The sequence below is a fragment of the Hemicordylus capensis genome, chromosome 2, assembly GCF_027244095.1.
Source record: "Hemicordylus capensis ecotype Gifberg chromosome 2, rHemCap1.1.pri, whole genome shotgun sequence".
NCBI lineage: Eukaryota > Metazoa > Chordata > Lepidosauria > Squamata > Cordylidae > Hemicordylus > Hemicordylus capensis.
Window position 1 is genome coordinate 155,292,491 of NC_069658.1, and position 13,371 is coordinate 155,305,861.

Sequence of the window (13,371 nt, forward strand, 5' to 3'; positions counted from 1 at the left end):
TTGCTGGTTATGGGTAATGTGTTAACAAGCATAGGATGTAATAACTGAATCAGGCGGTCATAGAGCTCAAACATGTGAGATTCAGAAGCATCAAACTGCCCAGCAATTAGGGCAGCCCGTAAATTGCAAGCTTCCGGTGAATTTAAAAGTGTATTAACTCAATGATATTGAAAGGGAGTCCAGTTCACTCTACACAAGCCAGTCTCCTCCTCACTGGCAAGAGCCTGACGACAATCTAGATACACTGATCCCTTCCAGCCAATGGTCAAAGCCACTGGAAAGTGGTCACTTTCTGGCCGGCTGATTATATGAAAATCCTCAAAATATGATATTAAATTACAGGAAACTGCTGTATAGTCAATAAGCGATGGGTTTGATCCCACCCAGTGGGTAAATTCAGCTGGGAAGTCTGTCGCTATTGCCCCATTAAGCAGATGGAGATCAGCCCTACTAAAAGTTTGCAGGAGGTTTAAGCCAGAATAGTTCTCCAGAGCATCTTTGGATTGTCTAAAAAGAAGTGGAAAAGAGATGTCATGTGCAGGAGGGCACCGGTGGAATTTAGCAAAAATGGCATTGTCATAGGGTCCGATCCAGGCATTAAAATCTCCTGCTACAATTTTAGGTAGGCTTCATGATAAGTGGACTGGATTCCATTAATAAAGGCCTCCAGTCTTGACCAAACTAAACTTATCTGGGCATGGGTTCTGGTGGGGGGGATATATATGTTTACCAGCGCAAGGGAGATGTCTCCAACACTAAATAAGACCGCCATGGCAAGGTGATCTAAATTGCCAAGGGGGAGTGACTTACAATGGAGTGAGGTGGAAATCAACACTGCCAGACCCCCTCGAAGCCTGCCCCAGAAATTGCATCCAAAGACAGTGATTTGTATCCGGATAAGAATAATTCATTATCAGACCAGGTCTCTTAAAAAAGGAGGATATCAAACCCAGTGATGAACATTGGGGTCTCCAAGTTTACACTCCCAACCAGCAAGATTCCACACAAGGAGTCGTATCTTATCAGCGGAGGTTAAATGTCAGTCCGATGGGAGTTGAGTCACCCCATCAGAAATCTCCTCCGCCTGAGAAGCAAATTCCAAAGGATTGATCACTTGGCTGGTGAGGGAATCACGTGCGGAAACGTCTTTATTGAAAGATGATGGACTCAGTGTTTTGGCATCATCTGGGTTGGGGGATATTGGAGGGGTGGAGACAATGATTGTTCCATCCTTAGTTGGATGAGTAAAGGATTCTTTTGCAACTCCAGAAGGGCAGGGCTGAAGTAGTTGAACAGAGTTGATGTGAGAGCTCACATCCAGAGTGGGTGGAGGGGGATCTGCCTTGCAATCTAATGCAAGGTTGATCCTAGAAGATAGGCCATCAGAGTTTTTTGAAGGTGGTGAGTACTGGATTGGAGTCAGCAATGCTGAAATTGTTCCAAAATGGGGGTCGGACATAAGGCCAGCCCAATGATTGGGCCTGTGAGGAGCAGCAGTTAGGTCAGGGTGGAAACTACCATGTAGGCCACCTGCAGGGCCAGCCCAAGATTTCTGGGTACTAAATGGAGAAAATCCAAATCACACCCCTTACAATAATAGCAGTAATCATAGTGGTATATATGTATTTGTCTGGACCATTGGTCATAAGAAATGCAGTAATAATCACAACCCGTGACATTTGCATTCCAATATTTGCATACCTGTAACATTTGCATTCCTGAAATGATTTACCATAAAATCGTTTTTTTAAAAAATGCAGTCCTAACTAGAATATGGATTGTACCCCATAAGTCAACTCTATCCATTTCCAACTCTTACCTGTAATGGTGGCCAAAATCTGCCAACTCCGGTGGTGAATTTGGGGTTCAAATGTTGTCCAAAAGATGTCATCCATTGGCCTAAGCTCACTAGGTCCAGCCTTTTGTGGTATGGCAAGGGGAGGCAACAAGAGCCTCCATGATGGAGCAGCCATGGGCATTGCCAGCATATTTCCTAAAGTAGTTAGGACAATGCTATCTGGTTGGACAGCTGTGCACAATGCACATGCCCAGCAGAAGCTTTCAGGTGTTCTCTGCTGCCAGTGCCGGAGAATACCAGTCAGGCAGCAGGGGCTGGAAGAAGAGGAAGCCAGTTGGGGGTCAGATTTTTAACACGGCCCATATGTGCTGTAGAAGGAAGCAGGAATGTAGTAGTAGAGACCTGAGGCAGCAAAACAGATTATCCCTTCAGACTGCAGATGGAGGATCAGAGTTTACAATATTTCTCTGTGTTAAAATGCAAAGAAACCCAACTCCCTCCAAATAGAAAATGAATATGGCATAGAACAGGCTGAGCTAAAGACTTTCTTCCTGGTGTGATAGCTTTTATTTGCAACGAGGTGGGATTATTTTTTGGTTTTTGGTGGGGGCTTTTTTGCTTGGGGGGGATATTCAAAATAGTACCCCACTTTCTAGAGTCTGAATCAGTGCCACCCACTGTAACAGGATTCTCCTACCTCATCTGCTGCATGCGTAAACCAGGCCTTAGACTTTTCTGATCAGATGGAATGGCTAAGACTAGTCCTGAGTGGGGAGAATAAAGGTACTTGAAGAAGCAGTCCTCTTTTTTAACGAGGATCTAAGAATATTGGATAAATGCCCCTGAAGAAAGTTTACAGCTGAAACGCGTTGGGCACATCTATGCATGTTATTAAAGAAGCTTGTCTACATTTCTGAGCATCTTAAGATTGGGTCTTTTCTTACTGCCATTTAAAAATCAAGTGTAATTATTTTTAATACCAATACTTACCGATCTATGAGTGACAGGCACCATCTTAGAAGAGGCATTCTCTCATACACAGAAGGGAGTGCCTCTCCTAAGATTATGCTTACTGTGACATACATGTGCATCCTCAAAAAGTATGCCTTTTTTCCTTTACCACTATTTTTTGTCTATATGCAAATTCATGCACACTTATTAGTTTAATTAAATGATTAAAACATGACATGATTAATTAATTAAGCCCCTTTAAAAACCCTATGAGCAGTCACTTTATTAGCCTTCTGAAAGCCCTAGAAACCTCTAAAAATACATGTCCTTAGCCATTAGAATACTCAGTGCTGTCTTTTGTTGTAGTTTTTGTTTTGTTGGTCTGTTTTAAATCTCAGGGGCTGCCATTTCTAAAAACAGTCTCTGCACCCAAATCTCCTACAAAGTGGCAGTCAGAACAACTCAGATTTGGGGGATCTGGGTCAATGCTGTGATAGAAAACATCTTCCATGCAAGCCTTATCTTGAAATTTGAACTCTCTGAAATTTCAGCTCAGGTCTAGTAACCACTGTAGAGAGATGTGTGGATGAGGAAGCCTGACAGAATCCCCCAGGATGTTCATCTCTGGATTTGCTATGGCATTGGCCTGTTCTGGAGAATGATTCGCAACTCCTCCAGGGCAAGTGTTGAAGCCTGACACTGGCAGTCCTTGCTGCCTGCTGCCTCCCCTGTCCCTGGGATCAGGTGAAGGGTTGAAACATTTTTCCAGCCTTAGATTCTGCCCCTCCCTGCTCCTCTTCTTCCACAGCTCAGCCAGTTTTTCCACTTAGCTGCTATGATGACTGTTTCCTCCCCACCCTCCTGGGTTGTGAGCCATCCCTTGGAATGGGATAAGGAACCCATCTTGCCCAGGCAGGCCCTTGCTGCACTCATCCAAGTAGTAGCTGACACGCTAGCTGCTCCCTCACCCAGCTGAGACAGAGACAGAGACAGAGGTCTCTTCAAACAATAGGCCCAAAGGAAATCTCTTCCTGGTTCTCAGCCTGATGGGGAGGAAGGAGTGGAGCTGAAAGGCGAAATCAAAATGGAGGCCTTCTCTTTGAGAGGAAAGGCATGTCTGGAACAACAGCAGTCATAGAGTAGCTATGCCCCCCGGGATTTCGGGTTCCACCCAGATTTTAAGCATCTCACCCAGATTCACCCAGATTTCAGAGTTCATTTTTTTAAAAAAAATCTAAGTTCTAGCCCTTGTAGAAGAGGAGTTATGGAACAAAACATGCAATCACTATTCTGCTCAAAAATTATTTACAAGCCTATTTACATAATATGCAAATTAAGCCCCCAGATTTGGGAAGCCAGAATGTGGCGACCCTAAGCAGCCATCAATTCCAGGTGCAGCGTTTTCAGGAGACTCACCTGTCTTCTTTAAGTCCATATACATAAAAGCCAGTTGCCAAGGGCTCTTTTCACACTCTGTTGTCACACTGAGAAAAATGTGCCTATGCGGAGTGGGGCTGGTTCAGCGCTCAGTGGCCCGCACTGAGTTCTGTGGGACAACATAAATGGCTTGCAGTCTGGAAAGTCCTTGAGAGGGGATGAGACCTCCCCTGCAGCCCTGACACCACCCCTCCAGTGGAGCCCACCTCTTTCATTTCTTCCACAAAGGCGAAGGGGTCACCTTTCACTCATATGAGGAAAACCAAAGAGCTGCACTTGGGCACAGTGTTCCACTGAGCACCAAATCTGCCTGTCCCTGCTGTTAACGGGTGGCTCAGCCACTAACTATAGAAAAGCCATGACGAGGTCTAATATGTAGCTGGCTTATTTATTGACAAGATGCTTTAGGCTGCTTTTCTATTTAAAAAATAGGCAGAGCAGTGTGCCATGGGGAAAAAATAGTTAAAAGCACAAAGCAGCACTGAATCAATGGCCAGCTACCTAATGGCACAGCAGGAAAGCAACTGCCTAGGGAGCAAGAGGCTGTCAGTTCGAATCCCCGCTGGTATGTTTCCCAGACAATGGGGAACTCCTATATCGGGCAGCAGCAATATAGGAAGGGTCTGAAAGGCATCATCTCATACTGCGCAGGAGGAGGCCATGGTAAACCCCTCTTGTATTCTTCCAAAGAGGACCACGTGGCATTGTGGGCACCAAGAGTTGACACCGACTTGACGGCACAGTCTTTCCTTTACTCCACCACAGAGTCTCTGCAGACTCCTACATATAAACATGCACCCTGCTGGGCAGATGCTAAAGAGGGGTTCCCCACCACCACCACCACTACTACCACCACCACCGTTTATATTCTTGAGTTTTCATGAGATATGCCACCCTCATCTGCTCTATACACTGTCACTCATGAGAGTGTCAATCCATGGGTTGATGTGTGAGAAGTTGAGATGTGTTGAGATCCGATGGGCAGCGGTGTCCCAGAGGCTACTTTCCTGCCCCTGGGAACAGTGGCCAAGGTGCCAGGGAAACCAGCCCCCTGCCCGTCCAGCCGCACCTGTGCACAGGTGCACCATCACCAGTGGCCCCTGCATGCCACCCAGCTGCCCTGGGGTTGAGGGAGCACAGGAAAGTGGCCTCTCCCACGATTCCCTGCGTCCGCTCATCTGCATACGGCACACAGATGGACCGGACCCGGGAACTTAAAAACTTTGAGTGGATGTGCTGTCCTGTTGGACCTTCCCACGGCCATGCGTGCGGCCAGGCTATTGAAGATGGAGTGTGGGGATGTCCTCTGGGGTGCATGCAATGCAGAAGAGGGATGAGGGGAGAGGGAAAGTCTTCTTGTTATTGTTCTCTTTTTTAACAAGGATAGTCGGGGGACCACTGTGTGTGTGTGTGGGGGGGGCTCTTGGATTCCCTGGTGGTTAAGTGGCCGGCTCAGCTCATGAGCTCACAGTTTGCAGGTGGGGATAGCACCTTCGCGGGCTCAGGCATATCCCCATTCGACTGGCCCTCTCAGGAGATTGTCACTCCACTGGGCAGCAAGCTACTTGCAGCGGCTTTGGAGTGGCTGTGGCCAGAGTGCTCTGTTAGCACATCTCCTCTGGTCATGATGGGACACACACACACACACACACCAGCATCCTTTGCCAAACTGCATATGCATATCCCATTATGGCAAATGTGGGTTCTCCCCTCCCACCCCACATGCAAAGAAAGCAGGATTCTATCCCCTCTGCTCACCCCACCCCCATGAATTGGTGATTGAGCGGTGCTTTCAGGGTGTGGGGACAATGCCAGGGCTGGCAGAAGCTGCACTGGCATCGCAGGGCATTTAAAGGGCGTTCAATGCACTTCCCCTGCCGAGGGTGGGAGGGGTGCTCCGAAAATGCATGATCGGGCTTGTCATGCCCTGCTGGATATCACGGCCAATGGCAGCCGAGTGGCTGACGCAGTGACGCTTTGCTCTCAGTCTGGCCACGGAGCTGGCTGGGATCGGGCTGGGAGGCCGAGTGGCAGGGAGGGGCTCCCCTCTCCCTCTCCTTGAGTTAGGATAATGGCGGTTAGTTGTACGTCTGCGTTGCGAATTAGAGTTAGGGATTTTAACTCCGGTTAGTGCGAAGTGCGGTTAAACTGTACATGTGAAACGGGCCCTTGTCTTTCTGGCCACTCTGAAGCTTCTCAGCTCCCAAGACTCGCCATAAAAACCATGCCTGTTCGGTTTGGCAGCTCTCCTTGGCAATCTGTGCCCCAGGTGTCTGAGGCTGGCAACAGACCGGAGTGTATTTTCAAGATCAGGGCTTGATCCAAACCCTTTGCTGTACCCACCCAGTGCTGGGAGAGTGCCAGAGATACACCTGTTGGCCTTTGTTCCAGGATGAGGGTGGGGTCCATTTCAAAGGGACCAAGAAAAGAGCTACGAGGGATAGGTGCATGTGTCGCACAGGTCTGATCTTTGGACAGGCCTTGGGAAGAGAAGTTGTGAATGGAGAGAGGTGTCTTCTTTCACCTTTGGATTGACCTTGGACGGAGGGAAGGCCACCTAACCATGGCTTTCTTCCTATTGCTCATAGTGGAAATTAGCCCACTGAGTGGTTTTCTAATAAGGCGGGTGGGTTGTAATCACGACGAAGGGCATTCTGTGTTTTTAAAACAAGAAAAAGTTAAAACTGTTTTTATACTTTTAAAAATACTTTTTTCTGTAAGTGCACAGAATGCACTTACATTCTGTGCCTGGAAAAACTGGATTCTGTAACCTGTGTAAATTATGAAAATATATGTCCTTGGCTTACATGATTTATTTTGTTTCTGCTTGTCATGCGGGGAGGCACTAGGCTAGGTCAGATCCAGAAGCCCTGCCATCTCTGGAAGCTCTACTGGGGAGGGTTGCTGACTGTAGCCATGAGCTGGGTGTGAAGAGGCAGAGAGAGTCTAGCCCTCTCAGGGATATTCTGGGCCTCTTCTCTGTTTATCTCTGGCCCATTTACCGTCAGACATGTTGGGGTAGAAAAACCTGCGAGTGGTGTTTCGATGGAATGGCGTAACTCTGCTCCTGTCTTCTTGTGTTCTGGTCATTGAGGCCAGGCAACTGGGATAACCAATAACATTTGGCAACATTTATGCTATAATATCCCCCCTTTGTATCCTTAGGGGCTTCTTCCTACAAAGGTTCTGCCTGCAGACTTGCTAGGGCTCCTGAATCCTCCTCTGCTTTTAAACGTTTTGACATGCATTGCCCACTGGCTATCAAGCCTTTCTTCACAAGCATGAGGGCTAGAAACTTGTCGTTTTCAAATATGTGGAACATTCATGGAGCGTTGAATTCCATGCCCTCTACTAACTTCAATGGCTTTTCTGCGCTTGGCTCCGAATACCCACAGTCACATTTCTGCTGGAACAGGAAAGACCAGGATGAGAGAGTGAGGGGCTGAGTCAGTGCCTCTGTGGTACTGCAGTTAAATGAGGAATGTTGGCTCCATATTTACTCCATCCCCAGCACAGCAGTGGCTGCATGCCTTTTGGTCCCAGTTTTGGTTCCAGGAATGCCCAGTTGTGCCCAATAGTCAGCTCCTTGGGAGGAAGAGTTTGGAACAGAGCTTTGTCTAAAATAAATTGCAAATGTATTTGTAATTACACTTCCATCTTGACTTCCTTTAGGGAAGCTCAGAGCGGCTTACAGATGGCTCTTCAGAATATCCTATCCAGGGCACCGGTCAGGTGGAGATGTGCCTGGCTTTAGTTATGTTAACCACACATATGAAGCTGCCATATACTGAGTCAGACCATTGGTCCATCTAGCTCAGTATTGTCTACCCAGACTGGCAGCAGCTTCACTAAGGTTGCAGGCAGGAATCTCTCTCAGCCCTATCTTGGAATGATGCCAGGGAGGGAACTTGGAACCTTCTACTCTTCCCAGAGCGGCTCCATCCCCTAAGGGGAATATCTTACAGTGCTCACACTTCTAGTCTCCCATTCATTTGCAACCAGGGCAGACCCTGCTTAGCTAAGGGGACAAGTCATGCTTGCTACCATAAGACCAGCACTTGCTACCACACCAGGTCCCCTTTAGACCACTTTTGAGGGAGGACCAGGTTTTCCCCATCCAGCATATGTTTCCTCTTTTCCCAAAGCATGCCTGGCTGGAGATAGGAGCAGACGTCTGTGAAAGTGCAGGACCAGCGTGGAAGTTGCACAGAAAATACTCCAGCTGGCTTGCCTTCCCTAACGGGGAGCTTTCTGCTGCTTTCAGTGAGCTCAAGGTGGAAGCTCCCTTCTCTTTAATGAGCCTAGGCAGGCCTCATTAAAGATAATTGCTGGGTGGTGGAGGTTGAGCTGGTGCCACTGTTTGCCACCCCCACAGAGGGGAGGGGTGTCTCCCTGCCTACTGTTTTTTCTCCCCAAATTGCAACTAGTTTCCCATCCGACTGTCTCAGGATGGAATGACAAAGTTGATTCCTCTGCAGCTCACAGGATATGGCCCCTTTGCCCAACAATTGCAGTGAAGCGAGAAGATATGGTGGTTCATTACATAAACCTCCTGTCAGGTCAAGTGGAAAACCACGATAGGCAGATATTCACTGTCCCATTTGGCCACAAAGGGATCTCTCTGGCCTTCTTTATGCATAGGGTATACACACACACACACACACACACTAAAGTGTGAATGTAACAAACAGATGTTTGAAAGATGTGTGTTGTGCAGGTATGGATGTTAGGAACCCAAGACTGGCTGCAGCTCACTATGCAGTTAGTGGCAAACCCCAGCTGGCCACCATACAGTGTGCAAAACAGACCTGATTTATAAGAGGCATTGCTCACCTCAGGGCAAATTGACTAAGCATAGACACAACACCCAGCAATTTATATGTTCCTCCAAGGAAATCAACCTGTCTGCTCTGAATTAAACAAGATAATCCATCTCTTTTTAATCAGAAGTAATTATCTCCTATGTTCCAAGCTAGACAGATCCCAGAAACTTGGGATCTGTCTACCCTGGAATAATCCTTAGGAGGAGTCGAACTATAGGCAGCCTCTTGCAATGACTTTTTTTCCAGCTCTTGCAGGCTGTCCAAAATGTGGCATCATCTGTGTCCATCGCATGTTGGAATCCTTCAGGCCTAAGTCTCAATGAGGTGGTGAAACTGCTGTCTGTACTGTAGGTCACCTTGCAACTGAGGACTCCCATAACCAAACTGTTTGCCGGCTTGGCTGCCATGCATGTGGGACAGGGCCTTCTCAGTTATTGCCCCCAGACTTTGGAATGCCCTCCTGGTGGACATCCACTCTATCACAGGTTTTTAGAAAGCATGTGAAATCTTGGCTTTTTACCCAGGCTTTGTATTTTTATATTTCAATTTAATATTTTAATTGTAACTATTTTAGAGTCTTATATTGTTTTAAATGTTTTGTAAACCACCTTGAGATTGTTTTAATTAAAGGTGGTATATTTTAGATAGATAGATAGATAGATAGATAGATAGATAGATAGATAGATAGATAGATAGATAGGGGAGGATTAATCACCCACATTCTGCTTTACTCGGACAATCCAGTTTGACTTGGATCCCATCTGGATGCCTCTGCAATAAAAGGGATACTGATTATTTCAATCGAGTACACCCAGACGTTGGGGCAAGTGTGTATATTTAAGCTGAAATGATAGGGAGATATATTTATTTATTTTATTTATTCATTCATTCATTCGATTTCTATACCGCCCTTCCAAAAATGGCTCATGGCGGTTTACACAGAGAAGTATTAAATAAATAAGATCGATCCCTGTCCCCAAAGGGTTCATAATCAGAAAAGAAACATAAGATAGACACCAGCAACAGTCACTGGAGGTACTGTGCTGGGTGTGGATAGGGCCAGTTACTCTCCCCTGCTCAGTAAAGAGAATCACCACGTTAAAAGGTGCCTCTTTGCCAAGTTAGCTCTGTCTGTGTGTGTGTGTGTGTGTGTGTGTGTGTATCTGGAGAGACAAAGGATTTAGAAAAGCAACTTTCTTACAGTGCATGCTGCCACCTGCTGTCCCTTCTTACCTTTGTCGCCTTTTCTCCTTCCTTTCTGAAATCTTTGCCCATCTCCATTTCCTTCCCTTCCCTTCTTATGGTGACATAATCCACTTGGTGCCTGCTGCCCCATGCTCCTTGTTGGTCTTTGCTGCTTCCCCATGTCTCCAACACACCCTTCATGCCACCCACGCAACCATTCCCCACCCATTTTTTTCCTGCCTGCGGAAGTAGAACCAGCTGTGCCTCGCACGGTGGCTCAGAAGGTGCAGGGAGTGCACATTAGGACATTCGGGGAAGTGGGGAAGAGGATGAGGAAATACGTTTCCCAGAACAAGAGGCCAAGGAAAGGTGACCTTCGAGGATGGGTGGGTCTGGGAAAACCTTGGGAAACGTTTTGGGATGGGGACGAAATAATTGGAACGCCTTAGGTCTTTGTGCTGATTTTCAGTGCTGTGGTAGGGACCTGATTTGCCCTCATGGAGCAAAGTTTGGAAAAGATCTGTATGTGCAGGGAACTCCATCGCTACAAAGAAGTATATATGTATGTTAAGAAACTATATATATGTATATTTTTAAAAGAAAAAACTCAAACGGCTGCTGAGTGCTCAGAACTTAATGGAATGTTGAGGGCCTAGGCTCGAGAACAACTGAGGATGCGGAAGACGTAATTTGAAAGGTGCGAACAAGAAAATGGAGGGCAGGGGGGAGAGAAAATTGGCTGTTGATGCAGTCCTCGGGGATATATTTTTTGGGTGACACAGAGGGCTTTCAGGGGAAGGGGGGCGGTTGTTGGACTTTTCCCTGCCCCCAGGAAGCACAGGGTCTGTGTTAGTTAACCACCCTGAGCCATTTTTGGAAGGGCAGTATAGAAAATGAATTTAATAAATAATAATAATATTAATAATAATAATAATAATAATAATAATAATAATAATAAGGCTGATGATGATGATGATAATGATGATGATGATAAGGCTGTGGCAGAAAAAGACCAAAATAATCCCAGTGGTAATTGGCAATTCCAAAAGACCTTGAAGAGCACCTCAACACCATAGGGGCCACAGAAATCACCATCAGCCAATTACAAAAAGCAGCTTTGCTGGGAACAGCCTATATTCTGCGACGATATCTATAACCATTGACAATAAAATTCAGCCATCCCAGGTCCTTGGGAAGGACTCGATGTCTGGATAAAAGAAACCAGTCAATAACACCTGTCTGACTGTGTAAACAAGAAATAATAATAGTTGGGAATTCATCCACAGCACTGGTGCTTTGCAAGTGAGGATGTTGGCCTTTACTCCTAACCTGGGAGCTTTATTGACTTGTGTATAGTGAAGGCATTTGATCACTAGAATGCAGGAGAAGGTGACTTCCATTCACCACTGACTTGGGAGGTCTGCAATGTCATGCTTGGTTTGTTTTCTTCACAGCCTGCCAGCCGGGATTCTATCGTCACACACCGGAGGCTGAGCGATGCCTCAAATGCCCCCCAAACAGCTTCTCCGATTCTTCCGAAGCCACAGCCTGTCCCTGCCTCAGAGGCTTCTTCCGGGCACCTGCTGAGCCCCAAACTGTTGCCTGTACCCGTAAGTCTTGGGGCACATCAGGGAAACTGTTCCTTTGAACTGTGAATCATAAGGGCTTGTTCACACCAGCCTTAAGCAGTATTCCCTCTAACAGGGATTCCCAGATGTGGTTGACTACCACTCCCATCATCCCCAAGCAAAAGCCATGGCAGCTGGGGATTCTGGGAGTTGTAGTCCACAACATCTGGTAATCCCTGTTAGAGGGAACACTGGACTTAAGTGGCATATTCTCAACTCGTGGCACCCACTCCCCAGCCTCAGCTTGGTCTTGGATGGTGTCACATAGGTGTAGATGAGTACAGAGTCCAATGTGGATAGATCCAATAGATCTATCCACTAGATCTATCCACTAGATCTAGATCCAATAGATCCTTATCCACTCTCAGACCCCCTCTTCCATGTGTGGTGCTACATAAAGATTGCATCAACCCTCTATAAGTTGGGCCAAATGTCTGTATGTGCCCTTTGCATGTTATAGCTAATGCATGTAGACTAGCTAGTCCCAGGAGGAAGCAATGTCTGCCCAAGGGTGAGTAGGTCCCAATACAGAATCTCGTCACCATGCGTTGAATGTATGCTCTGTCTTGAAGGCAGGTGCAAAGAAGTCCTAACTTTTAACATGCACTGGTCCGAATTTTAACATGCTCTCCCTTTGCCTTTCCAGGCCCTCCTTCTGCTCCTCGTGATGTCAGCTTCTCCCTTGCGGGGACTCAGCTCTCCCTTGGGTGGCAGCCGCCCAGTGAACAGGGCGGGCGCAAGGATCTCGCTTACAGTGTCTCCTGCCAGCGCTGCCGCTCCCCGGTGTGTGAAGCCTGTGACAGCAGCGTGGTTTTCTCCCCCAGCGCGTCGGGCCTTACCAGGCCGTCTGTGGTTGTGGATGGCCTGGAGGCTTACACCAATTATAGCTTCACTGTAAGGGCTCATAATGGTGTGTCAGGGCTGAGCCCTGCCTGGCCCAGTAACACCAGTTCTTCCATCTGGGTCCCTGTGGGGCATGCAGGTGAGTCACTGGGGTGAATGTGGGGGAAGAGATCTTTCTGGCCTCTGGAAGTGAGCAGCCAAAGCAAATCAAAGACGGAGCAGTGGTCGCCGTGTCTTTCGTTTTGTGCCACACGCATGAGCTGAGTTCAGCTGGACGTGTGTGGGAAGTTTGCAGTGGTGATGGAGGCCTCTGGATGTGGTGTGGGGGCCAAGGGTGTGAGTTGTGAACCATGGAATTTCTGGCTCAAATCTGACTTGATCCAGGAACTCACGACGGAAGCAAGGCAGTAGCTGTTAACCTCAGCCCGCTCCCCCACCCCGCCCCCACATAATATGGGCCTAGTAGTACTGCCCTAGTCTACACATTTGGTATAAAGATTGTTGGGATAATGTAAATAAAACACCTTGAACTCTCAAGGAAGAGCTATGTAAATGCTCTGCAGTGTGATATCCTTCCTCAAGGAAGTGTTTCTCTTGTGATGATGTAATCTATTTCCCATGCTCAACCCTCAATGGTTTAGTCCTGCCAACTGAGCAAAGAGGCACCTTTTAAAGTGGTGGTTTTCTTCTTTTTTTCCCCCGCAGG

The 13,371-nt window shown here is 47.2% G+C and overlaps 1 protein-coding gene across 8 annotated transcripts in view; it reads left to right on the forward strand.

The window, feature by feature from the left end:
* EPHA1 (EPH receptor A1) overlaps nt 1-13,371 on the forward strand; it is a 114,748-nt gene that overhangs the window by 79,535 nt on the left and 21,842 nt on the right. For all 8 annotated transcript variants that reach the window (XM_053296145.1, XM_053296142.1, XM_053296143.1 and 5 more), the window contains 2 exons: nt 11,649-11,804; nt 12,469-12,804. In XM_053296145.1, coding sequence (XP_053152120.1) covers nt 11,649-11,804; nt 12,469-12,804 — 492 coding nt within the window. The remainder of the gene's footprint in view (nt 1-11,648; nt 11,805-12,468; nt 12,805-13,371) is intronic.